General features: G+C 45.6%; 1 protein-coding gene across 1 annotated transcript in view; it reads left to right on the top strand.

Moving 5' to 3' along the window:
* The window catches only part of npdc1.1.S (neural proliferation, differentiation and control, 1, gene 1 S homeolog), a gene marked incomplete at its 5' end in the record, with an annotated part of 35,312 nt that overhangs the window by 4,962 nt on the left and 2,387 nt on the right, over window positions 1-27,963 (top strand). Inside the window, 7 exons of the mRNA XM_018233704.2 lie at window positions 14,881-15,021; window positions 25,439-25,534; window positions 25,735-25,875; window positions 27,019-27,085; window positions 27,184-27,268; window positions 27,396-27,475; window positions 27,683-27,782. Of these exons, the coding sequence (XP_018089193.1) occupies window positions 14,881-15,021; window positions 25,439-25,534; window positions 25,735-25,875; window positions 27,019-27,085; window positions 27,184-27,268; window positions 27,396-27,475; window positions 27,683-27,782 (710 nt within the window). The remainder of the gene's footprint in view (window positions 1-14,880; window positions 15,022-25,438; window positions 25,535-25,734; window positions 25,876-27,018; window positions 27,086-27,183; window positions 27,269-27,395; window positions 27,476-27,682; window positions 27,783-27,963) is intronic.

Genomic DNA, 27,963 nt, shown 5'->3' with positions numbered 1-27,963 from the left:
TATGATTCTCGTTACGTATTCTCAACCTGAACTGTAATCAGATTCAGGGTCCTGAGATGATTTATGGTGCCTCTCTTCCCAGTTCTGTGCTGCTCCCTAAGGAGGTTTATTGCCCTAAAGGGGGTTGTGTGGGAAACTGTCTACTGTGCTCACAAAGGCAGCCATGTTATATGTGTTATATGCGCGTTATTCATTCTTTCATTAGATAATCTCCCACCTTGTCCTACTGTCTCCCACCTTGTCCTACTGTCTCCACTTTGTCTTACAGTCTCATGCATGTCCTACTGTATCCATCTTTACTGTCTCCACCTTGTCCTACTGCTTCCACCTTGTACTACTGTCTCCACCATGTCCTACTGTATCCATTTTTATTCTCTCCACCTTGTCCTACTGCCTTCCACCTTGTCCCACTGTATCCATCTTTTCTGTCTCCACCTTGTCCTACTGTCTCCACCTTGTCCTACTGTCTCCTACCTTGTCCTACTGTCTCCTACCTTGTCCTACTGCCTTCCGCCTTGTCCTACTGTCTCTACCTTGTCCTACTGTCTCCACCATGTCCTACTGTATCCATTTTTACTTCCTCCACTTTGTCCTACTGTCTCCACTTTGTCCTACTGTCTCCACCTTGTCCTACTGTCTCCACCTTGTCCTACTGTCTCCACCTTGTCCTACTGTCTCCACCTTGTCCTACTGTCTCCACCTTGTCCTACTGTCTCCACCTTGTCCTACTGTCTCCACCTTGTCCTACTGTCTCCACCTTGTCCTACTGTCTCCACCTTGTCCTACTGTCTCCACCTTGTCCTACTGTCTCCACCTTGTCCTACTGTCTCTATCTTGTCCTATTGTCTCAACTGGTCTACTGTCTCCCACCTTGTCGTACTGTCTCCCACCTTGTCGTACTGTCTCCCACCTTGTCGTACTGTCTCCCACCTTGTCGTACTGTCTCCCACCTTGTCGTGCTGTCTCCCACCTTGTCGTGCTGTCTCCCACCTTGTCGTGCTGTCTCCCACCTTGTCGTGCTGTCTCCCACCTTGTCGTACTGTCTCCCACCTTGTCGTACTGTCTCCCACCTTGTCGTACTGTCTCCCACCTTGTCGTACTGTCTCCCACCTTGTCGTGCTGTCTCCCACCTTGTCGTGCTGTCTCCCACCTTGTCGTACTGTCTCCCACCTTGTCGTACTGTCTCCGCCTTGCCCTACTGCCTTCCACTTGTCATACTGCCCCCACCTTGTCCTGCTGTCTCCACCATGTCCTACTTGTATCCATTGTTACTGTCTCCACCTTGTCTTACTGCCTACTACCTTGTCCTACTGCCTTCCATCTTGTCCTATTTGTCTCCACCATGTCCTATTTGTCTGCACCTTGTCCTATTTCCTGCACCTTGTCCTATTGTTTCCACCTTGTCCTACTGTCTCCACCATGTTCTACTGTATCCATCTTTACTGTCTCCACTGTGTCCTACTGCCTCCCACCTTGTCCTACTGTCACCCACCTTGTCGTACTGTCTCCCACCTTGTCCTACTGTCTCCCACCTTGTCCTACTGTCTCCCACCTTGTGCTACTGTCACCCACCTTGTGCTACTGTCACCCACCTTGTCCTACTGTCACCCACCTTGTCCTACTGTCACCCACCTTGTCCTACTGTCACCCACCTTGTCCTACTGTCACCCACCTTGTCCTACTGTCACCCACCTTGTCCTACTGTCTCCACCCTTGTCCTACTGTCTCCACCCTTGTCCTACTGTCTCCACCCTTGTCCTACTGTCTCCACCCTTGTCCTACTGTCTCCACCCTTGTCCTACTGTCTCCACCCTTGTCCTACTGTCTCCACCCTTGTCCTACTGTCTCCACCCTTGTCCTACTGTCTACACCTTGTCCTACTGTCTCTACCTTGTCCTACTGTCTCCCACCATGTCGTACTGTCTCCCACCTTGTCGTGCTGTCTCCCACCTTGTCGTGCTGTCTCCCACCTTGTCGTGCTGTCTCCCACCTTGTCGTGCTGTCTCCCACCTTGTCGTGCTGTCTCCCACCTTGTCGTGCTGTCTCCCACCTTGTCGTGCTGTCTCCCACCTTGTCGTGCTGTCTCCCACCTTGTCGTGCTGTCTCCCACCTTGTCGTGCTGTCTCCCACCTTGTCGTGCTGTCTCCCACCTTGTCGTACTGTCTCCGCCTTGCCCTACTGCCTTCCACTTGTCATACTGCCCCCACCTTGTCCTGCTGTCTCCACCATGTCCTACTTGTATCCATTGTTACTGTCTCCACCTTGTCTTACTGCCTACTACCTTGTCCTACTGCCTTCCATCTTGTCCTATTTGTCTCCACCATGTCCTATTTGTCTGCACCTTGTCCTATTTCCTGCACCTTGTCCTATTGTTTCCACCTTGTCCTACTGTCTCCACCATGTTCTACTGTATCCATCTTTACTGTCTCCACTGTGTCCTACTGCCTCCCACCTTGTCCTACTGTCACCCACCTTGTCGTACTGTCTCCCACCTTGTCCTACTGTCTCCCACCTTGTCCTACTGTCTCCCACCTTGTCCTACTGTCTCCCACCTTGTGCTACTGTCACCCACCTTGTCCTACTGTCACCCACCTTGTCCTACTGTCACCCACCTTGTCCTACTGTCACCCACCTTGTCCTACTGTCACCCACCTTGTCCTACTGTCTCCACCCTTGTCCTACTGTCTCCACCCTTGTCCTACTGTCTCCACCCTTGTCCTACTGTCTCCACCCTTGTCCTACTGTCTCCACCCTTGTCCTACTGTCTCCACCCTTGTCCTACTGTCTCCACCCTTGTCCTACTGTCTCCACCCTTGTCCTACTGTCTCCACCTTGTCCTACTGTCTCTACCTTGTCCTACTGTCTCCCACCATGTCGTACTGTCTCCCACCTTGTCGTGCTGTCTCCCACCTTGTCGTGCTGTCTCCCACCTTGTCGTGCTGTCTCCCACCTTGTCGTGCTGTCTCCCACCTTGTCGTGCTGTCTCCCACCTTGTCGTGCTGTCTCCCACCTTGTCGTGCTGTCTCCCACCTTGTCGTGCTGTCTCCCACCTTGTCGTGCTGTCTCCCACCTTGTCGTGCTGTCTCCCACCTTGTCGTGCTGTCTCCCACCTTGTCGTGCTGTCTCCCACCTTGTCGTGCTGTCTCCCACCTTGTCGTGCTGTCTCCCACCTTGTCGTGCTGTCTCCCACCTTGTCGTGCTGTCTCCCACCTTGTCGTGCTGTCTCCCACCTTGTCGTGCTGTCTCCCACCTTGTCGTACTGTCTCCCACCTTGTCGTACTGTCTCCCACCTTGTCGCACTGTCTCCCACCTTGTCGCACTGTCTCCATCTTACCCTACTGCCTCCCACTTGTCATACTGCCCCCACCTTGTCCTGCTGTCTCCACCATGTCCTACTGTATCCATCTTTACTGTCTCCACATTGTCTTACTGCCTACTACCTTGTCCTACTGCCTTCCATCTTGTCCTATTTGTCTCCACCTTGTCCTATTTGTCTCCACCTTGTCCTATTTGTCTCCACCTTGTCCTATTTGTCTCCACCTTGTCCTATTTGTCTCCACCTTGTCCTATTTGACTCCACCTTGTCCTATTGTCAGCACCTTGTCCTATTGTCAGCGCCTTGTCCTATTGTTTCCACCTTTTCCTGTTGTCTCCACCTTGTCCTACTGTCTCCACCTTGTCCTACTGTCTCCACCATGTTCTACTGTATCCATCTTTACTGTCTCCACTGTGTCCTACTGTCTCCCACCTTGTCCTACTGTCTCCCACCTTGTCCTACTGTCTCCCACCTTGTCCTACTGACTCCCACTTTGCCCCACTGTCTCCTTCCTCTCCGTCCTGGCTGCACTTTGGACTGGGTGCTATTGCCTGGTTTCTAGCAAACAATGGCGGGTTCCTGGTTGCTGTTAGCGCAGGGATAATATTTTCTTGTTACAGACATAATCCTCGCTTTAGTGCTCACGGCAGAACATAACCCACATCAAATATTGAAAAAGTGGCAGCTGCCGGCTTTGTGTGTCGAGGTTGGGGGGGGGGGGTATTGTGCTGGGACAAGGCCTGTATTGTCTGCACATCATCACTTAAGACAATGGAAATACGAAATGCGTGGGGGGCTAATTACATATATATATGTCCCTGGTCAACAGCTGAACCTGTAGATTGGACTAAGCGGAAATTACTGGCGCCTGGAAGGGTAATTGACTCAAATGTTCCCTTTTCTGCTCTTCCCCAGAACCCTCCAGCTTGTTGTACAAGATATTTCCAACCTGTTATGAATTCTTAGTCAAAGTAGCATTTTGCCCTTGTCGGAGAAGGATTCTGGGAGTTGTAGTCCATTGACAACCGGAATCCGGCCAGTCAAACCTCTGAGTTTAATGCAACTGTGAATGAATGATATTGCACTTAGATCCGCCCCCTGGTCCTGGTACTGATCCAATTTATGACCTTCCCTGTGATTTATATCAGGACCATTCCAAGATCACATATGACAAACAGGGATAGACTGGGTGGGTAATGGCTGGTAATGCCCTTACCGTTATCACATTCTTCCACCAGAGTAGGAAACTTATAGAACGTTAATTTGTGTATGGAATAATTTCCACACAATTCACTGTCTGCCCTGCTGTTGCCATCTTGTCCTACTGTCAACATCTACTTTGATCTTCTCCAAGTGTCACCATATTGTCTTTCTGACCCATCATCTCCTACCGTGTACATCTTATCTTAGTGTGTCCTTCTCCTACTTTGTCCATTGTCTCCACTGTCTGCATATTCACTGTCCCTATGTTCTCCTTCCACCATTGTCTACTTCTGTGTCCATCATTTCAGTCTTCTCCGTGCCTTGCTGTTTTCCCATCTTGTCTTACTGTCCCTATATTCTCTTTCTCCACCATTTTCTACTCTGTTTATGGTCTCCTGCTGTCTCCATCTCATCCAAATATCTTCATCTATGTGTATCTCTCTCTCTCTTGACTTACTGTCTCATTTTGTTCTCATAATGTCCTACTATCCCTATCATCTTCTATCATGTCTACTGTCTTCTACCATGTGTTTCATCCTCTGCATTGTCCACCTTCTTCTACCATGTCCATGGTCCTTTACAGTGTCCATCATCTCTTACCCTGTCCATCACCCTTGTCCTGTTTGGCTCCCGTAGTCTCCAATCTTTACCTTCTCCTACCGTGCTCATTGTCTTTTACCTTGTCCATCTGATACTACTGTCTCCATCGTCTCCTTCTGTGTGACTATTGCTCTGCTCCCTCTGTCTTGTGCAGTGCCCCCTTCTTGTTGAAATGTCTGTATTTTGGACTTCTATACTATTCTTCTATATTAAAACTGCTGCCCTGCAAGGCCCTGTAATATTTGTAGTATTTGCATTAATGAAGGAATTAGACTGAAGAGATGACAAGTACATAGTCCTGGATTTCTCCTGCTGTAGGTGAACAGGACTTGTATTATATTAGAAAGAGCTGTGTAGCAATGCAACCTCTTGTCTCTGTCAGAAACGGGGAAGATCTCCTGTTTGTTTGTCTTAGGCTGACAGTTAGACCGTGGGTTGCAGCAGGTAATACAAGTCAGGAATAAATCAATCGCCAACCATGCATAAAAACAGTTTTGTAGTAAACCTTCCATTTCAATGTGGATTTTTACGCAGAAATTTGTTTTTATTAAATACAGATTCTTATACTGAGCAATGTATGTGTAACTGGGACCTCTTAGAAAGAGGTTACAATCCTCATGAGTGAATTGTAATGAAGGCTTGAGGATGGACCAAGCCTCCACAAACCAACAGACAGGGAGGGGGTATTATTGTCCCTGTATTAATCCTGCCATGGTTTCTGAGGTATTATACATGGGATTGGCACTGTAATTATCCTGCTGTGTGTTGGAGTATTATACATGGAATTGGCACTGTATTTATCCTGCCGTGGGTTCTGAGGTATTATACATGGAACTGGCCTTGTATTTATACTGCTGTGTGTTCTGGGTTATTATACATGGAATTGGCCTTGTATTTATCCTGTTGTGTGTTCTGGAGAATTACACATGCTATTGCCCCATGACATATGTCAGGTACATGACAATATTTATACATGCACAGGCGCCTAAAATTTATCTTTGGCTTTTTTTCTTGAAAACCTGATAGATGTTTGTTAGCGAGAGGGTGTTGCCGGCCGGAGAGCAGTGGAGATATTGGGTAAATACAGAAATGACTGGTTACTCAAATATTTAGTCACTACAGTAGGTAATCCGTAGCTCTGTGTGTGTGATATAAATCCTTTTACTTTGGAACACGACTCTAAGAGGAAACATGGTGAAAATAGAATGGTAATATGTAAATCAGGGCTGTCCAACTGACCCCCCTTTGTGTGACCCTCCACATGAAAGTCTAACTGCTGTGTCTGCTTACCATGTGTACATTTTAAAAGGGATTAACTGCATTGTTTAAACCTCCAATTCACACTGTAATTTTCTGTATTGTTCACACATGTAATCCCCCTGCATTGTTCACATTTCTGACACCTCTATTGTTCACAACCTAAAACCCTGTACTGTTCACACCTGAGACCCAGACTGAAACTGCTCACATGTTCATACTTTATTCAGAATGCTAATGGAGCACCAGCACTGTGTCACTGTATATCTTAGAGTGGTCCTGATGGGTTTCCCTGTCTCCTGCTCTATTCTGCCTTCCCTATGCTCCCTGCGTGTGCCATACTCTTATCTGCCCTATGCTCCTTGTGTGTGCCACACTCTGCCTGTCCTATGATCCCTATGGAACATAAACCTGGTATTTATTCTGGGGGTTTGTTAGCATTCGAAAATTATTGTTAGGGGCCCCTAAGGTGTTTAATCGTATGCAGGGGGTACTGTATTATACACAGGAGAGGATGAGGCATATTGATTTAAGGGTATGTCTTATAAGACTATGGGGCAGATTTACTAAGGGTCGAATATCGAGGGTTAATTAACCCTCGATATTCGACCAGGAACTAAAATCGAAGTCGAACGATTTAGCGCAAATCCTGCGATCGAACGATCTAAGGATTATTCGTTCGATCGAACGATTAAATCCTTCGAATCGAACGATTCGAAGGATTTTAATCCAACGATCGAAGGAATATCCTTCGATCAAAAAAACGCGGGCAAGCCTATGGGGACCTTCCCCATAGGCTAACATTGAGTTCGGTAACTTTTAGCTGCCGAACTAGGGGGTCGAAGTTTTTCTTAAAGAGACAGTACTTCGACTATCAAATGGTCGAATAGTCGAACGATTTTTAGTTCGAATCGTTCGATTCGTAGTCAAAGTCGTAGTCGAAGGTCGAAGTAGCCCATTCGATGGTCGAAGTAGCCAAAAAAACACTTCGAAATTCGAAGTTTTTTTAATTCGAATCCTTCACTCGAGCTTTGTAAATGTGCCCCTTAATATGACTTAATTTTTTCTCATATGAGGGACATCCTTGCAAGGGCCAGGGCCAGGCCAAGGTAGTTTGGCTCCCTAGGCAAGAGCTTCAATCAGTGCCCCCTGTCCTGCATTACCATTTCCCTCCTTACCATGATGTTTTAAATAAAGAAAGCAAGAAAGTGTACGCCACTTTTTCATTTATAGTACTGCCCCCTGTACCTGTACAGGTATAGGATCTGTTATCCAGAATGCTCGGGACCTGGGGCTTTCCATATAAGGGGTCTTTCTGTAATTTGGATCTTCAAGTCTTAAGTCTACTAAAAAATAATGTAAACATTAAATAAGCCCAATACGCTGGTTATGCTTCCAATAGAGATTGATCTTAGTTTGGAACAAGTACAAGCTACTGTTTTATTATTACAGAGAAAAAGGAAATCATTTTTAAAAATTTGGATTATTTCATTATAATGGAGTCTATGGGAGACGATCTTTTCTAATTCGGAGCTTTCTGGATAACAGGTTTCCGGATAAGGGATCCCATACCTGTACTAGCAAGTCCAGCAGCTATCCATAGTACAGTCCCCCCATACTTGTGCCAGCAAGCTCAGCAGCCATCCACCATACAGCCCCCCATACCTGTACCAGCAAGCTCTCTGCCAGCCAACCACATCAGTGACGTCATTGAGGCATTTACGCACATCACGCTGCACCACACAGGAGGGTCTATTACTTGCCAGCAAGAGGGAGAAGGTGAGGGAGGTGGATTCCACCCAGCTGAGTGACCATGATTACTGAAACAAACTATTAAATAAACGCTTAAAAAAAAAAATAAAGTATAAAAAAAAGGGCAAAAAATCTGCTTAAAAGTGCGACCCTCAATAAATGCGCCCTAGGCAGCCGCCTACTCTGCCTACCCCTAGTTCCGGCCCTGATCCCTGCAGTGAGCACCAACCATTTGGTTTTTTTGGTGTTCTATTAATGTGGATATGGTCTTGTGGTAACATGGGTCTAAAACCAGGGAATGGCTAACACTGGCTTCCGTTATCGGCCCATGTAGACCAGAAAAATTCCGGCCCTCGGTACCATAGAAGTTGGACAGCACGGATGTAAATGCTTGCATAGTTTTATAAACAATGACAGTCTGTGGGAGGAGTTTGTGTTAAATCAGCAGAAAACTCATCTAAATTTTACCTTGTCTTTGAGCCAGTCCAGCTGGCAGTTGGATACGCCATCTTTATTAAACTGGCAGAGATACAACCAGGAGATACAAGTTCATCACAATATAACATCCCATCTGCCCATTGCATTTGGGCTGCAGAGGAAGGATCCTAAATTGTGTTTGCTCAGGATTAGTGTGCGATCACAGACTTTAAAGATATCCCTTCCTGAGATCTTCTGAAGAGATAATCTACCCTGTCCTACATCTGGGTCATTATGTGATTAGTGAGGGATAGTCCTGAGCCTGGGCAAGTGCAGAGACTATGGATAATAGAGCTGTTTGCTTGTCTGTATACGAGGATGGGCACATATTGCATGCAGGAATTCTAAATTGCCTCATCTTTATTGTAGTCCATTTTAGATCTTTACCATGAGTGGCTGCTTTAACAAGACCCTTTAAGGGTAGAGCCACACAATGCTATTTGGGGTAGATTAGTCGCCTGGTGACAAAGCACCTCATCTTTGAGCGACTAATCTTCCCGCAATGCCTTCCCGCCGGCTAGAATCTAAATCGCCGGCGGGGTGGCACTTGAAGCGATTCGTTTTCCGAAGTTGCCTCAAGAGAAAATTTCGGGCAACTTCGGAAAACAAAGCGTTCCTAAGAGTGCCACCCCGCTGGCGATTTAGATTCTAGCCGGCGGGAAGGCTTTTCGGGTAGATTAGTTGCCCAAAGAAGAGGCGATTAGTCTTTCCATTCTTATTTACAACTCTGAGCCCCCCCACTAAACGTCTGGCAGCTCCAGAACAACTCCAGCCCAATCTTTGCTGTTCCAAATGATCTGTTTATATCTTTATGAATAATGCAGGCGTGTTCTTTTTCCTGCTGTCCCCAAAGTGACACAGAATCAGACCGAAATCCGCCTTGCAAATCACATTTTCAGCAGATGGATATAAAATGTATCTTCCCAAATTTTACTTGTAGATTTTTATAACCTCGGGAAGAAGCACAGATCTGCCACCGCTCTCCATAAATAAATGATGAGGAAAAGAGATTATTTAAATGCTTGGAACATTGTAACCTGTTTCTTTCCGATAGAAAGGCACCTGTGACCCCTATCAGGGATATTAATTATCACCCAACTTTCCTTCATTAAGCCCCCCACCGGCAATTTGTTATTTGTATTGGGTGATTGCAGCTATTCCTCATAGGTGCAACATTCTTGCCCAAGTGTTTAATTGAGAACATTCCTGCTGCCACAGTGACCAGTATAGTCACCATGAAACCCCCATGGGGGCGTTTTCAGCTTGCAGGGCACAGGGAATACGAAGCAGTAGATTATATTGGCATCTCCTCCGTGTGCCCAGGCCGCGTGTTTGTGTTTTGTTGGAGACTAGGAAATAATAAGCCTTAAAGGATAAGTAAACCTTAAAAATAAGTGAATGTAAGATTGATTAGGGTGCTATTCTAAGCACTTTTGCAATGTACATTCATTATTTATTTTTTTTAGATTCCAAGATATTAAGGGATACATGTACTGTTAATATGAATGAATTTTGTTACAACACTAAGCAGAAAAACATCAGAACAGCCTCTTTATTTCTCCTGACAACTTCCTTGACTACTTGGTGGTCAGACTGGTGGGAAAATGACCAGCAGGTGGTGCTGTTGTAACAAAATTCATTTATGTTTATGTATCCCTTAATATCTTAGAATCTAAAAAAAACAAAAAAAACAATGAATGTACATTGCAAAAGTGCTTAGAATTGTCCCCTCAACAATTGTACATTCACTTATTTTTAAGGTTTACTTATCCTTTAAAGGTTAAGTAAAGATTAACTCTTGGAATGCTATAGATAAGGGGAAATGGAAAAAAAATCTGATATTCATTTTCATGGAAGATCTTGCTGGTTGGTTGCCCTGCGGATTTTAGGGGAAATAAACACCCATGCCATGCAATATTAACTCTAGGGCACCCCCACATAGGGCACCCTATTCCCCAGCAGTGTTGCTGGTATAAACCCTAGGGGTCCCTGATACCTATTCTCCGTAGGCAGAGTTTCTCAGAGGGATTGGCAGCTTCAGACTGCCTAGTGGCAGTTGCCGTCTGTGGGCATGCACATGGGAAACAGGACCAGACAAGGTCTAAGTGCTACCAATGCAGTTGGGGGGCATGTGGCTTACATAGATGCCCCCCCAACTGAGAAGCCGAAGAACAGGCACAAAAATAAAAACTGAAGACCAGCAAGGCCATTGGCCTCTCCTTCCATTTTAGTATAAGTTTTCACTTCCACTTTAATTGAAGCCTTTTCCAGGCAAGTCTCTCCGCAGTCGGCACTTGGCACCTTCGCTTTCGCTCGTTATCCTTTAGAACAAACACAGCTGCTATTTCCCGCCTTCCAGGTGTGAAGACGCACCGAGAACGCCATTTCTGGTTGGCTAATTAGCAAGTCATCTTGATTCCCCCTGTGCCAACTGCTCACTTGCAGCTTCCCCGTCCCGCTGTTTTTCATCTGAGATTGGGCACCGTGGTCCTACGACTCGCTCAGCAGGAGTTTCCAAACACAATGAAGACCAATTGGGTGGGGGTAATGAGTCTTTTATGTCCCTTGCTGCCATACTGTCCCATCCACAGTGACTGAGTCCTCATGCCAGCCTATATAGTTTGGCATCAGGTTGACTGTCCCTGGCATCCAGAGGGTAAGTTTGTAAAGGGCTCGTTCTGATTGGCTGCTTGTACAAGTACACAATGTGTTAAAAGCAAAAGGCCAGAAACGTTGGTTCACAAACAAGTTCAACAAATGATACTTGCCCATAGATTTGGCCAAAGAGCTGACTATTAAATAGCTGTTTAACATGTCCATTTGGTTTGCTGACCTTTTGTCATTCCGATTAGCCTGAAACTTGTATCTACTTCCTTCCTGTTCCCGATGAGACACTCAACAGAGGAAACACAGGGCAGCGCCGCTCAGCAGAGGATGGAGAGTAAAGGCAAAGCAAGACCACAGTTTCTAAATTATGAGATTACACAATCTGCTAAAACCTACAATTACAGTTTGACGCTGGCCTGGAACTGTGTTAGAACAAAACAGGGCAAGATTTATAGGGATCTAGTATGTACCTCGCCCTTTCAGCAAGCTCAGCAGCACAGAGGAACCACCCAGCATTTAACTTGATTCAACCCAAGCAGCAGAAGTCGGGGCAGCGTCGGTGTGCAAGGTGTCGCCCCAAAGATGGATTAGATTGACTGCTTGCTGATTATAATTAGAAATTATACCCAAAAGAGGGCAAACCATCCCCCCCATACCTGTAATTGTGACACATGACTGGGAGCTGCCCTATGGTTTCTCATTAGGGACCCAGTGTTTTTAATTGGCATAAGAATTGGCAGGAAAAGGCATAAATTGTGTTTAAAGGACACAATGTCCCCACGCTGGAGGCAAGGGAAGGGGTATTGGAAGAATAAAGGTTTCCCCATTAGCAGTTGCCAGGCTGTGGGAGAGGGCACATGTGGGTGAGGGCACCAGGGGCCACGTCAGCAATACAAAGAGGAAAAAAGACACCTCCTTAAACAAACAGCTCTTGGCTGGCGCTTCCCTCCTTTCTGTTCCTGAGCTGGTGCCGGTGCTTGTGTACAGTAATGATTTGCCCTTTGTTTGTTATTCTTTCAACAGTGTGGCATGTGGGCAAATAATAGGGCAGCTCCAGCCTTCCCCCCATAGACACTAGAAGTTATACCTCCCTCTTGTATTCCTATTGCTACATTCTCGCCCTGGGGTCTCTCGCTAGGTACAAGACGTGTTCCCTGTAACATAATTATCCCGGTAGTGCCAGGGGCAGAGGCGGCAGCTCTGTGTCTGTGCTGAGACCGAGCACTTGCTTAGGGATATTACCTTAATTCCCTATATGAGCCTGTGGCCTTAATGAGACTTTGTGTCGGAAATGAGAGAAATTGCAGAGACGTAATCAGACCCATGCGTCTGTATGTCTCAGCTGCACAGGGACAGAATAGGGACTCTGCCACTCAATACCCCCCATGGGTTCCTGGGGGTATTGAGTGGCAGAGATCCTATCTGATCCCCATTGGAAGCAGATCTGCCCTGCTTTATGGCAGCTGAGATTCCAGCTATCTGTATAACAGAGCATTCTGTCCCAGTGGCTGCACATATCCTATCTTATCCCCATTGGAAGCAGCAGTTCTTTCCTGCTTTATGGCAGCTGAGATTCTAGATGTCTGTATAATAGCGCATTCTGTCCCAGTGGCTGCACAGATCCTAACTGATCCCCATTGGAAGCAGCAGTCCTGTCCTGCTTTATGGCAGCTGAGATTCTAGCTGTCTGTATAACAGAGCATTCTGTCCCAGTGGCTGCACAGATCCTAACTGATCCCCATTTTAAACAGCAGTCCTGTCCTGCTTTATGGCAGCTGAGATTCTAGCTATCTGTATAACAGAGCATTCTGTCCCAGCTGCAGAGGGAAGAATACAATAGACAGTGACAGACTCAGACCTACTCTGTATGATCATTGGTTACGTAGTTGATATTGGAAGGACCTTCCTCCCCTCTGTCCATCACCGCAGTCTCCCAGGGAGACACATGGCTCGCCAATTGATGCAGACACGTGTTTATCTTATTGACGCAGCTCGAGGCCACGTGAAACCTTCATTCGTGTCATATGTTCCTTCCATATCTTCCATCCCAAGGCTGCCTCCCAGAGACCATTCCTTTCACAGCTTTTGGCGCCTCCTCAATCCGATTATTGCTGCGCGTCTGTAGATGAGATCATTATAGGAATATGGAAGTGTATTGGCAAGGAGACAGCAGGAAATGATGGTGACAGTACGGCACAACAGAGACAACAGGGAATGATGGTGACTGTAGGGCACAACAGAGACAGCAGAGAATGATGGTGACAGTAGGGCACAACAGAGACAACAGGGAATGATGGTGACAGTAGGGCACAACAGAGACAGCAGAGAATGATGGTGACAGTAGGGCACAACAGAGACAACAGGGAATGATGGTGATAGTAGGGCACAACAGAGACAACAGGGAATGATGGTGACAGTTGGGCACAACAGAGACAACAGGGAATGATGGTGACAGTTGGGCACAACAGAGACAGCAGAGAATGATGGTGACAGTAGGGCACAACAGAGACAACAGGGAATGATGGTGACAGTTGGGCACAACAGAGACAACAGGGAATGATGGTGACAGTTGGGCACAACAGAGACAGCAGAGAATGATGGTGACAGTTGGGCACAACAGAGACAAAAGGGAATGATGGTGACAGTTGGGCACAACAGAGACAACAGGGAATGATGGTGACAGTTGGGCACAACAGAGACAGCAGAGAATGATGGTGACAGTTGGTCACAACAGAGACAGCAGAGAATGATGGTGACAGTAGGGCACAACAGAGACAACAGGGAATGATGGTGACAGTTGGGCACAACAGAGACAGCAGAGAATGATGGTGACAGTAGGGCACAACAGAGACAACAGGGAATGATGGTGACAGTTGGCACAACAGAGACCGCAGGGAATGATGGTGACAGTTGGGCACAACAGCAGGAATGATGGTGATAGTCAGGTACAACAGAGACAGCAGGAAATGTTGGTGACAGTAGGGCACAACCTGTCTTTTCTTGTTGATTTACAACTCCCAGCACCCTGTGACAGCTGAAGGAACAGACAAAGGACACACAACCCCACTTTATGCCGAGCACTACTAAACCCTGTGATGCCACTCTCAGCTCCAATCTGCATATCTCCTGGGCTGGGCCCTGTGCCTGGAGTTTATACATTACGAGACCTGCATAATATGCCTAATTGCCCAAATCAATGGCAGAGGAGGCTCCTTGTCTTCTGTTCTGGGAGATGCACCTGCCGCCGCAACCACAGCGGGAAACGTGTGCAGAATCCTGGCAGATTAATGTGGAGGTGACACAGCAGCACTGCTGATTTTTAGAGCCCCTGCCCCAGTGCCCTGTTACTAGCATGATGGTTGTGCTATTGATGGGTGCAGTGTTAGGTGGGGGCAACTTATATAGGATTTCTCTACCTGTCCAGGGCAGTGCAAAATCCCCTAGTGGTCATAGACAGATCACAGGATCCAAACCCATTCCTTCTTTTAACATCCCCGTCCCTGAGAGGGTTAAACAGAGCTGCCGGACAACGTGTGGGTGGTATAATGAGCATAATGCTACGGGCAGCGCCCACGTCACATTAATATGGCGCCCAGCAGTGTTTGCTTTGCTGAGTGCCCTCCATCACTGCCTTTCTGACTTAACCCTTTCTCTCTCTTGTTTTCCAGCTGACCTATGCCCGAGAAAGTTAGACTGCACCATAAAGAGACGGGAAGTCTGCCCCCCGGGCTCGAGCACATGCGGACCTTGCCTAAAAGACTTCAACGAGGGAAATGATGGCGAATGCCGATTAATCCGCCGTAGTGCAGGTATTTCTATTTCACTGCAACATACTTATTGGGTGCACTGTGGGTTCTCATGCGTGGAAACTGGGCGAGCGGGCATGTGTTGTATTGGGGCACCTTGCCCGTCTCTGGCAGAGGCAAAACAAACTCCACGGAATCTTCTATAAACACAAAGCCAGAAAACCGGATCCTCTAATGAAACCACAAAGTGTTCCAGGCTGTGAGCAGTAATTAGATTAATGGGCTAATTATGTGACGAGTGTGTCCGTAGTGTTTCGGAAAAGGGGACCATACTCTGTGTAAGTCACAATCACTGGGGAGGTTTTTTTGGGGGGGGGGAATCCAATCCGTAAGTGCCATTTATATCCCTGTAATTGACAGCAGGTGGGAAGCGCATGTGCTCATTACAAATTCAGGACTGATCAAGGCATTTTCTCATAATTATGCAAATGAGCACAGTGATGAAATGTATGTGAATATTTAATGGGATCGTTAGACTGTATCCTGAGAGTTGATGGTGGGGGCTGCGAATCCTTTGTCTCGACAGAGAGATGCGACTTTCCTGCTCCTTCACATGGGCAAAACTTGTTAGTGCCTGTTACAGTCCAGGAAAAGATAATCACTCTTCTGCCTCTCTCCTTCCCCACTCGCCCCCCAGGCTACAGCGCTCGAATCTTTAATGAGTGATTTCTATTGCCTTGGGAGTAGGGGCCACATTTACACAGCGCTTTGCCCCCTTCCTATTGGATGATTCCTTATGGTTCCAATCCCCGCTATAAAGCAAGGAAGGACTGCTGTGTATTACCGGAAAGGACGTAGAGGCAATCACATGAGTACTGGAAACTCCTCCCATTTAGGCAAGAGGAGGCACAAGTAAAGCCAATCATTCTGCAGGTAGTGTGCCTTTAAAGAGCTGTTGTGTCAGTTGCAGAGAATCCGGTCTCTTCCAGTCCCTACTTTCTCTGTCTCTGGCAGCGCCAGTGATGAATAAATCCAGTGGAGTCTGGATTTAATGTGACTGGATTTGGCCCCAACTGGGAGAATCTCAATGAAGCCGCCCCGTTCGCTGAATGAAATTGATAGAAAAAATCTGATTATTAGCGTTCATAACGTTCCTCTGCCCCCGCCAGGATAATAGGGTGTAACTGCTTCCTATAATTGGTCTCCTGCAGGGGCTGCAAATCCTCTGGAGCTCTAATTAACGTTCCCAAGCGTTACATGTAAATGGGGCGCTTTTCGCCCTGTCTAATAAGACTAGCAGGGCATGCTGGGAGTTGTAGTTTTGTTCTGACATTGCAGGGCATCGGCTTCATACAGTATGAGGAATGGTTGCCCTATGACCCGTGGTTCTCTCTGTGCCCCCCTCTCTTCCCACCTCCTGTACTCAGTGTGGGGCCCTGTCTGCTTAACAGCACGCAGCTGGTGTCATTTGGACAAGTTGGGGAGACTTGAAGATCTATGGCAAAGGCTGTTGGGAGAATGTGACCACCTATAACTCCCTGCTGCTTCTCTCGGGCAAGGTAACGGGGGTTACATGGGCATTTTATTAAAGGGATCCTGTCATCGGAAAACATTTTTTTTTTTTTTTTTTTAAACGCATCAGTAAATAGTGCTACTCCAGCAGAATTCTGCACTGAAATCCATTTCTCAAAAGAGCAAACAGATTTTTTATATTCAATTTTGAAATCTGACATGGAGCTAGACATTTTGTCAATTTCCCAGCTGCCCATGGTCATGTGACTTGTGCCTGCACTTTGGGAGAGAAATGCTTTCTGGCAGGCTGATGTTTTTCCTTCTCAATATAACTGAAGGAGTCTCAGTGGGACATGGGTTTTTACTATTGAGTGTTGTTCTTATATCTACCAGGCAGCTGTTATCTTGTGTTAGGGAGCTGTTATCTGGTTACCTTCCCATTGTTCTTTTGTTTGGCTGCTGGGGGGAAAGTAAGGGGGTGATATCACTCCAACTTGCAGTACAGCAGTAAAGAGTGATTGAAGTTTATCAGAGCACCAGTCACATGACTTGGGGCAGCTGGGAAATTGACAAAATGTCTAGCCCCATGTCAGATTTCAAAATTGAATATAAAAAAATCTGTTTGCTCTTTTGAGAAATGGATTTCAGTGCAGAATTCTGCTGGAGCAGCACTATTAACTGATTCATTTTGAAAAAAATGTTTTTTCCCATGACAGTATCCCTTTAAGGTAAAGGCAGAGCTGATCCTCTCAGATCTCGTGTAACTTTCAATGCTGCTCTCAACTGTTCCATTAACCAGGAGAGGGGGGGGGGGGGTATAGGCGGAACTCCCTGCCACAAGGTCATGTTTATTTTTTCTGGACTCCTTGACTCTAAAGTGCCGACTTTAGTCTCCTATTTGTGTTGAGCAAAGTGTCACCCAGGCTGTTCTGCCTTCCTGCTCCCTGTGTTTATTCTTCATTATGGGCTGCAACAGCGCCCTCTGCTGTTCCGACCCTGCCGTCCCGGGGACTGATTCCTCTCTGGTTTTTTGGGCTCATACATAAAAGATTTAAATCCTTCCATGTCACATTCGAAATGCATGCACTTTTTTATTTCGCACTTTTTTTCCCTTTATTGTGGAATTGTTGATGAAGGCGTCCAAAACCACTGGTTCTTTGGGCAGATAAAGAGATGCAAAGTCTGATATCAATAGAAGCATTTCATGGCTCTTCTCCTGTATCATTAATAAAACTCTGTTTCCCAGCAGTGATCATTATCTCAGCTCCTCCGCCCCCGCGTCACATCTTGTGAATATTGGGAAGTAGGTGTCTTAGGTCTGTTTGTTTTTCTCTTCTGTTATCTCTCTTCTCTTGGCTCCTGCCAACGATATGGACTTCATGTTTATATTAAAGCAGCCGAGATGGAGACGCCTACTGTCACCAGCAATGTCTCCTAGTTAGTTATCTACAACAGGACAAGGTGGAGACAGTAGGACAAGGTGGAGACAGTAGGACAAGGTGGAGACAGTAGGACAAGGTGGAGCCGGGAGGACAAAGTGGAGGAGGCAGTACAAGGTGGAGACAGGAGGACATGGTGGAGACAGGAGGACATGGTGGAGACAGGAGGACAAGGTGGGAGACAGTAGGACAAAGTGGAGGCGGGAGGACAAGGTGGAGACAGTAGGACATGGTGGAGACAGTAGGACATGATGGAGACAGGAGGACAAGGTGGGAGACAGTAGGACAAAGTGTGGAGGCGGGAGGACATGATGGAGACAGGAGGACAAGGTGAAGACAGGAGGGCAAGGTGGAGACAGAAGGGCAAGGTGGAGACAGGAGGGCAAGGTGGAGGCACGAGGACAAGATGGAGACACGAGGACAAGATGGAGACATAAGGACAAGAAGGGGACAGGAGGACAAGGTGGGAACAGGAGGTCAAGACGGGTTCAGTGTTTCCATTCATGTATTTCTGTAGAAGAACTATACTAAAGAAATCGAGGGGCCCCGATTGCTGGTGATGTAAAAGACTGAAGCTGTTGAGTAGGGACAGGAGATCATTGTAGCGCTCAAATGCTCTTTTTGTAGAATTTTAAGGATAAAACACACATTTTAGAATGAGCAGAAATGGGAGCAGGGAATTAAACCCACAATGCAGGTTATTATAGTTCGAATATTCAGCTGTTACACTGCAGGGTTGCCCCTTGCTTGCCATCTTGTGGTGCTTTGATGTATTGCGTAAAGTTCAGCAAAGGGGGCAATTAACAGAATTTAGCTCTTATTCTATTGCAGAATATGGGAGATTTGTACTATTCATGATTCATCTGAATGACTTGGCTGTACTATTATTCTCCTGCTACAGGCAAATCCCCTTCTAAATACTATAGAGTCCTGTGTTTTAACCTTTATTCCCCAGATGTCCCAGGACTGGCTGCTTGCTTGTACTCTGATAATATGATCGAGGATTCTGGGACGTGTAGTCCAGCACTTAAGGTTTAAAATTGGACATTTGAGGGAGGCTCTAAACTTTAAGCCTGTTCCTTTAGATTGTAAGCTCTTGTGAGCAGGAACCTCTAATCCTATTGTCTCATTCTGTAGCCCTGAATTGTTATTGTATTTAAAGGCACATACTGGTGCTGTGTATATATAATATATAGAGGGAGACCCCTGTTACAGCCTGAATGTACTTTGGGCAGTAATTTGGGTCCCATCATGCAGGGAACCCACCATTTTCAGGGCGCCACTGTGTACTCACTGCTGACACTTGCCCTAAAGATGCTTCATCATTCCGCTCTCCCCTGATTGGCTGCTGCCCAGATACAGTGTGTGGGTGGAAGCGAGTACTTCATCCCACACGGCCTTGAGCTGGCAGAGAGGAAGGGACTGCCGGTTTGTGCGGCATTCATACACGTGCCTTATCCCCCCCCCCGCTGCTTCCAACAGACGCTCCGCCAGCTCCCCCCACTCTTTCTCCGTGGCCAGAATGATGATGATGATGAGGGCTCTGGAGGTCTCCGTCCCCTTCCATCTGCTCTGGGCTCTTGGATTGAGTCTTCCCCTACATTATAGAGGCACCTTCTGGGACTATAAGGACCCCCTCGGGCTCCAGCAAGGTAGGATTGGGGTTACAGGAGGGATTCTTGTGCAGCCATTAACCCCCCTAAATAAATACAATGAATAACAGTCAAATTGCAGCCTCACAAGGCTTTTGGTTTCTAGATGTCACTGACCCCCAACTGAAAGCTGGACAGAGTCAGAAGATGAAGGAAAATAACTCCAGAATGTTATAAAATAAACAAGGAAGGCCAGTTGGAACGTTGCTTAGAATTAGCCATTCTATAACACGCTAAAAGTGAACTTAAAGGTGAAGCGCCCCTTTCATGTATGGAGCTTAGAGAACGGGAAGTTCATCTCTACCTGGCGTTGTTTGCGGTTAGTCTTTATTATTTTTTACTATTATGCCTCTCTCTAACCTTAAATTCACTATGTCACTTGTTTTGGGGAGGAGATTAATTACGGGGGTATATTTTGTTCATTATCAGTTTTATCCACTCCAATGTGTTATTCACATCACCCTGTGGTTGCTAGGATAAATAAATCCTTAGCAACCCGACAACAGGTCAAATCATCCACTGGGCAGCTGCAAATGATAAAGTATATGTCTGAATCATGCTAAATGGATATTGTCAGGTTAAAGTGGACCTGTCACCCAGACACAAAAAGCTGTATAATAAAAGTCCTTTTCAAATTAAACATGAAATCCAATTTCTATTTTTTATTAAAGCATTCATAGCTGCTGTAAGGTCATTTAAACATCTCAGCTGTCAATCAAATATTGTCTGCCCCTCCTCTATGCCCTGGGCATAGAGACGGGGCAAACAATTACTTTCATTTTCCTTCAGCACTACCTAGAAATCACTGCTCTCCACACATTCCCCCGTTCTCTTCACTGTTTAATTGTGTAGCCAGGACATGGGGATGGACATCAGGTCCCCCATTCTGGTGCACAAACAAGATTCTGAGATGATACAAGACTTGTCTTAATAACAGTGTCCACAAAATGGCTCCTGCCTGCTTGCTATAATTATGAATTCCCACACTAAAGGAAACAAGATTCAAATAATTTATATAGTGTAATTGAAGTTAATTTTGCATGACTGATGTGATAAAATAGGATTATGAATAATTTTTTTGGGTGACTGGTCCTCTTTAACTTCCCCTTTATAAGAGAATAGGTTCACATTCAGCAAATAATCATGAGCTTGAGCTTCTGTTACACATCCCCAAATAACAATGTGACTCTCGCTGTCTCCACTAGAGGGCAGGCACGTGCCACAGAGTATTTTATGGACCAAAGCCCCGAGTGCCGCAATGAACAGAAACCTGAATACTTGGTCTTTGCGCAGGAAACGTCGTGCTGTTCTGTTCAGTCCATAGCAACAACACTAAACACCAGTCCTTTCAGGTACAGACCCCCAGAGCCAAAGCTTCAGGGCACATCCCATATCGGCTTCTCTTTTTGTAACTGCTTTTGTACCTGTCAACAGTTCTCTCTGTATTCATATAGGGGGGAGCTGTCATAGTGTTTCCCTTAGACAGTACAGGGTATAGCTTATTGTGTGCCCAGAACATTCCTTCTCTGTATATTTGTATTTATACATATGGGAGGAGGGAGGTGCCATATTGATTCCCTTAGACCAGTGATCCCCAATCAGTAGCTTGTGGGCAACATGTTGCTCTCCAATCCTTTGGATATTGCTCCCAGGTGCTTATTTTTCAATTCCAGTCTTGGAGGGGTTGTATAAAAACCAGATTTACTGCCAAACAGAGTCTCGATGTAGGTTGACAATCCACATAGGGGCTACCAAATGGCAAATCACAGCACTTATTTGGAACCCCAAAAACATTTTTCATGCTATTGTTGCTCCCCAACTCCTTTGTCTTCTGAATGTTGCTCACGGGTTCAAAAGGTTGGGTATCCCCCGCCTTAGACAGTACAGTATGAGGGTATAGCTTATTGTGTGCCCAGAACATTCCTTCTTTGTATATTTGTATTTATATATATGGGAGGAGTGAGTTGCCATATTGATTCCCTTAGACGTACAGTGTGAGGTTATAGCTTATTGTGTGCCCAGAACATTCCTTCTGTTGTAGCTTATCATTTAGTGTGTGGTTAATTACATTCTAATGATCATAATTAGGTTCATAGTTTGCCTTGTCCTTTAATACAATTACCTGTACAGACATCAAAGCCCTGGTAATGGAATAAGGGAGATTCCAGTGACTTTGGAGGAAGTTCAAGGTGGGGGCAGAACAGAAAAACAACCTCCTGCCCCTTTCTGCCCAATCAGGGTAGAGGCCTGGGCTGGTGACCAGACTGGGGTTGGAGAGTCAGTAAGAATGTGTATTGGGCGTCTGGCATTATTATAACTTGCTCTGCTTGTGATTCCACCAGTGCAGGGTCAGAAGTTCTTTGTGCAGTTACAGAAGGGGCCGCTTATTACTTAGGGGCCAAACCCATAGGCAGTTTAGTGCTGGAAAGGAAATATCTTATATAAAATATATATGTGCAAGTATCTCCCCTGCAATAAATAGGTGTTGGGTGTCTGAGGAAAGGCTTCACCTTAATCCCTGTATATTTATTCAACCTGTGCTACTGGGGAATGGTAGGATTAGTTTAATGATCATTAAAGGTGGCATATTCCTTCCATGCCACTAGGGGTGCTGTGAGCTTGCAGTTTCTTCTGTCTTCTCAGCTACACAAGCCGCTGCATTTACAGGCTGAATCTGACTATGATAACCTGAACTACACTTCCCAGCATCCTCTTCCATCAACTAGTCTTATTAATGATAATGCCATGAACTTACCCACCCAACCAGCATTTCCCAAATGGATTAGGAGTGGCAGGAATGGGTTAAACAGGTTGGATATGGATTTAGCCCCAACCCCCAGGAGCTTGCAGACCAGTGGATATGTTGCTGGGCAGGATTAATCAGGTATGGGATCTTCAAACAATGATTGACATTCATCCCCCCCCCCCTAGATAAGGAACAGCCTGGTAATGTGATGTACTGGGAGTCTTTTATTAGCTGCTACTCCCTGCACCTACTGCTCCTTTGCCCTCAGTCATTTGGGTATATCGATACGCGCCCTACTGGCACATTAAATTAAGAGAGAATGGCTACATATGGGTGGGAGCTGCCATACTGATTACACAGGACATGAATGGTGATTATTGGGTAGTGCGTTGTCATTTGGGTTCAGTGAGCAGAGAGACTCTCCGTATCCGTGTTGGGTCGGTACATCGGGTTGTAAAATAGGAAGGGGCAGATGATCCCAAGTCTGTTGGTCCCTTTGTACTCAATGAAAAGCAGAGTGCCCGGGGTCTATTGGGCTGAAGTGTTGACAAAACATGTTGCTGAACAGGTGAGGCCCTATTTACCCTCCCCACAGGGGGTGCTGGGCAGCTCAGAGGCTATTGTGCTGCGCTGAGTGGGGCATCTGTGCTGACAATCAATATGGCAGCATCATTAGCATGTGTACAGGCCGGACCCGAGAGAGGAAGGGGCTCTGTTTGCCCATTTCTGGGTGGACAGGGAGTGATGTGCTAATGAGACCTGGGGGGCTGCAGCCTTTAAAGGGACAGGGGTAGCCATTCTCTCCAATCCACACAATTAATTAGCTTTTGGCACCAAAACCAACCAGGTATCTCCCCCTCCTGCCTCCTTGTACCGGGGGGGGGGTTCTTTCTGTCTCTCTTTATTAGCTGGGGGGGGTGGAATCTGATTAAAATATTACAATTCCTTATTCATAGAAGCCCACCAGTCATATATACAGTAGATGGATGGATAGATAGGTAGATCGATATGTAGGAAGATAGATGGATTGATAGGTGGGTAGATTAATAGGTAAGTAGACCGATAGGTATGTAGAATGATAGGTAGATCAATACAGTATGTAGGTTGATAGACTTATAGGTAGGTAGAGTTATAGGTAGGTATATCACTGGGTAGGTATAAAATTGATAAGTAAGTAGGTAAATCAATAAGTAGGTTGGTAGGTTGATCAGTATGTAGGTAGGTAGATCAATTGATAGGTGGGTAGTTTAATAGATGAGTAGACCGGTAGGTAGGTTGAATGATAGGTTGATCAATATGTAGGTTGATATACTGATAGGTAGGTAGATCAATAGGTAGATTTATAGGTAGGTAGAAAATTGATAGGTAGGTTGATAGGTTTGTAGATCAATAGGTAAGTAGATTTATAGGTGATAGATCGGTAGATATATCAATAGGTAGGTAGGTAGACAGACAGACATAAATGCCAGGACCCCAGTATATAAACGACTTGTTACCTGCCCTACCGACCAGGTCCGGACTGAGAATTAAAATAGGCCCTGGCATTTCAGGTACACAGAGGCCAAATCAGCCCACATAGAGGCCCAAACAGCTCCCACCACCCCACTAAATACTGACTTTCTATGGGACCTTATAGCAGCCCCTCTGGCATTTGCCAGAACCCACAGATTGCCAGTCTGGGCCTGCTACCGAATTATATAATGTTAGTGGCACATTTATTTTGTTTGATTCTCTTCAAAGCTTGTTGCCCTTTGCTACTGATCAGCCCCTGACACTTGCCCCTGTGCCCATTGCACCAGCTGCACCCCTGCCAATGGCCCTGTAACATTTCATGGCAACTCATTTGCCGCTCCCTGATGGGCACTTGGTTCAATTCTGTAGGGAGCCCCCCCCATCTCTACTTTCCTGCAGGAGATGTGGGGGAGGGGGGTAGGTGCTGTGGCTCCCAAGTTACAAACCCCACCTTCTTATCACCTGGATTTGCCCACTCGGTGCCATCTGTGAATTATATATATATATTTCATATATTTCATTTTTTTTTTTTTAGCAGAGTGAGTAACAGCCCCTGCCACCCCCGTCCTTTTCCTCTTACCCCTTCTAACTGCCCCTTCCACTTGCCCTGTAGGGGCAGATTCTTTAGTAGTAGTAATTACAAGTGTAATGGCCGGTCTGGAGACAGCGATTCACTTGATAGGCCAGTTCTCTTGCAATGAGAGATTCTTTTTTTTCTCTCTCTCTCTCTCGAGATGATTTCATTAACCCTTTCACTTTCAAATCTCCCCCCGCCCTATCACTCCCTTTATTTTATTTTATTTTTTTTACTGCCCCACCACATTACCCTGTGTGTTTTTGAAACAAGAGAGACCCACCCACCCCAATCCGTAATCATCTGTCACTTGTCCAAATCTCTTGTCATTGGTTCATGGCGATCCTTCTGCCAGCAGTCAAGTTTGATGGATGAGCCTGAACTCCCAGACGGGACCAGGCCCCAAAATCGACAGCAATTTTTCAGTATTACCTGATTTTAACAAAATTCCAGGGATATTTTTTTTTATCTGTTTAATATTTTTGAATATTCATTTTCATATTCAATGGGGGAAAATATATTGTTATGAAGATTTAGAATTTTTGAATTGAGATTTATATTCTAATTGAGATTTTATTTGAGGGCAAATGGCACAATTAGAAAATCACAGTGCTACATGATTTTATGGAATTAATAATAACATTTAGAATTTAGAAAATAGATATTTTTTTTTAATCTGTTAAATTCAGATTAAATTTTAGTTTTTTTAATTCCGTTTTTTTTCTCTCCGCATTTAACAGGGAATGATTTGCGTATGTAAACAAATATAGTAATCTGCCGTTTGAAGGAATTTTTCATAAAATTAGAATTTGTATTGAAATTTAATTGGTCTTTTGTGCAAAAATTAAAGTGTTTACTGGTTTTTTTTTTCTGCAGTTTTTAGTTTCAAGTTTTGCCCAAGTTTGTTCTTTATTTGCAAATGATAAAATGAAGAGGATTTTTGTGATTCTCAAAATAAAATATATATTTTCTGCCAGATCTGGAATTTTAACGTGTTCAATGTATTCCAGTTTCTATTTCATCTAATTCATTTGATCTTCTGCAGGGAAAAATGTGGATCCCATGCTAGACCGTGATATAGATTTTCTGGCCTCCATACTCGCCAATCAAAAAACTGGATCCCTAAATCTGGCTCAAGAGGGTGAGTAGCATTGCGACAGGGTGTAAATGAAAGCAGTGCCCGGGCTGCATTGGAACTGGGTAATTATGATAAATCAAATGTTCTGGGCATTTCAAAGGTAATTGCAGATTAATATTTTTTTTCTGCTTGAAATATTAAAAAAAAATGTAATTTTTTTTTAACAAAAATTATATAAGAATTCTTTTTTTTCTCTTTGACAGTTAGCACGATGCAGCCCCAGTCTCAGCCGCCACCAGATGCTCCTCCCAGCGATCCGTCAGGAAGAAGCGGGGGCAGAGTCGGGAGTACGGAGCTGCCGCGCCGAGGCTCTACCAAACCATTAAGTGACGCCCTCATTTTGGGTGCGTCAATATTATTTTATATATTGTTTGATTAGAAATTGGCTGAATTTAAGGTGCAACTGGCACAATTTTAGGTGTGCTCAGGCTTTAGGACATTAGCCGCCCATGCCTTGGTTGGTGGGTTGGAGGGTGGTTCATTTAATGACAATGGGATTAGGGGGAATTCCCTATTGAAATGCTGTAACATTAGATTGCTAGCCTTTCAGTTTGGGGTTCGGGCAGTGTAAATTTGCCCCAGACCCCTTTCTGTCCCTCGCTGTCCGGGTAGGAAGAGGCAGAGGGAAGTTCTTAGCGTAAGTGGATTTGGCCCAGGAGGAGGACGCAGGAAGGGGACCATTCAGTCCCACCTGCACCTTTTCATGTCTGAGGATAAAGGATTTGCTAATCGCTCGTCAAACAGCAATTGTGCCGGGGACCAGGGGCCACTTTCTGCCCCAATCCCCCTGTTTTGTCTTTTCACTGTCAAGTCAAAGGGAGCCGACTCAGGAGAGGGGTCGGGGGAAGACAAATTAAATTAACAATTAAACCTGGGAAGGGAAGGAGGGACACTGTATAGGACCACACAATGTCCCCAGTGGAGACCTATTTGCCCATTAACCGCAGGACTTCAGCACTTCTGTCCCTGGCTCAGCTCTGACTCTCCATTCACCTCTCCCATGGCCAGAGGGGATGCCCTGTATCAATAGCCAACGGCTCAATGGAATCCATTCCTGTCTTCCTGTATTCTCTATATGAAGTGGGGATTAAAGGGCAAGGAGAGGATTAGCGTCCATTTCTCTCAAAGTAGGAAAATATAGCTCATTGTTATTCTCTGCATATTTGTATTTATACATATGGGAGGAGGTACCATATTGATTCCCTTAGACAGTACAGTATGAGGGTATAGCTTATTGTGTGCCCAGACCATTCCTTCTCTGTATATGTGTATTTATACATATGGGAGGAGGGAGGTGCCATATTGATTCCCTTAGACAGTACAGTATGAGGGTATAGCTTATTGTGTGCCCAGAACATTACTTTTCTGTATATTTGTATTTATACATATGGGAGGAGGGAGGAGCTGCCATAATGGGGACACTGTACCCTTATAATATCTTTGCTCCTATTCAGCCTTAAAACATTGTTGCCTTTGTGTCTCGGCAGGGGTGGTGGTTGGCTGTGCCATCGCAGGCCTGGTGGCATTAGTGGTGGCAGGGATCTACTGGTGCAGGTAGGTTACACCTTATGATATTTGCCCTTGGCCCAGACTGGCAGAGAATGGAGGTGAATAGATCATTTGAGATGGTTTGTGTTTGTGACATTGTACAGAATGAACCGTGAGAAGAAACTGGCCCAGAAGGTTGATTACACTTCATACAAGTCGTCCCCGCCGCCTCCATACGAGAAAACCTCGGTAAGCTTTTTTCCTTCAGCCATTCCTACAGACTTGAGTAAAGGAGGTTTCACAATCAGCAAAGGAAAGGGGTGTTTTTATTGTAAGGGCAGTAAAACACTGGGCTCTTCTTCTCTTTTTCTAACAGCCCGGGGATAAAAAGCTTGCCCAAAGCGCCCAGATGTATCACTACCAACACCAGAAGCAGCAGATGTTATCCATGGAAAAGTGAGTACTTTTTTTTTTTTTAATTGGAACTACATTTCCCAGCATCCTCTTTCCCAACATTGATAGGCCAAAAAGTATAAAAAATTCCAGAGCCACTAGGCAGACTATTTGTATATCACTTTGGGAAGAGGGAGATGTCACTCTAAATGACTATATTCAGGTCACAGGTTGATGTACTTATATTTCAACCCCTCCCCCCCCTTGTAGGAATAAAGATGAAACCAAACACCCGGATTCTGCACTCACGTCGGAAGATGAAAATGAGGATGGCGACTTCACGGTGTATGAATGCCCAGGACTTGCCCCGGTCAGTATCGGTATTTGTTGGGTTCGGTCATGGGGTGAGATAATATTTGGGTGTTCTTTCTATATAACTAGTTACAGCAGAATTACACAAGACTCTTTTACATGCCCTTCCCACAGCAGGGCACCATTTCCTACTCTCTTGCAGCAGTTGCTGGAAATTTGCAGCAAGAATAGTCTATTGT

Source organism: Xenopus laevis, chromosome 8S, assembly GCF_017654675.1.
Source record: "Xenopus laevis strain J_2021 chromosome 8S, Xenopus_laevis_v10.1, whole genome shotgun sequence".
NCBI lineage: Eukaryota > Metazoa > Chordata > Amphibia > Anura > Pipidae > Xenopus > Xenopus laevis.
The sequence above is the reverse complement of the archived record's forward strand: the minus strand, read 5'-3'. Positions and strand labels throughout refer to the sequence as shown.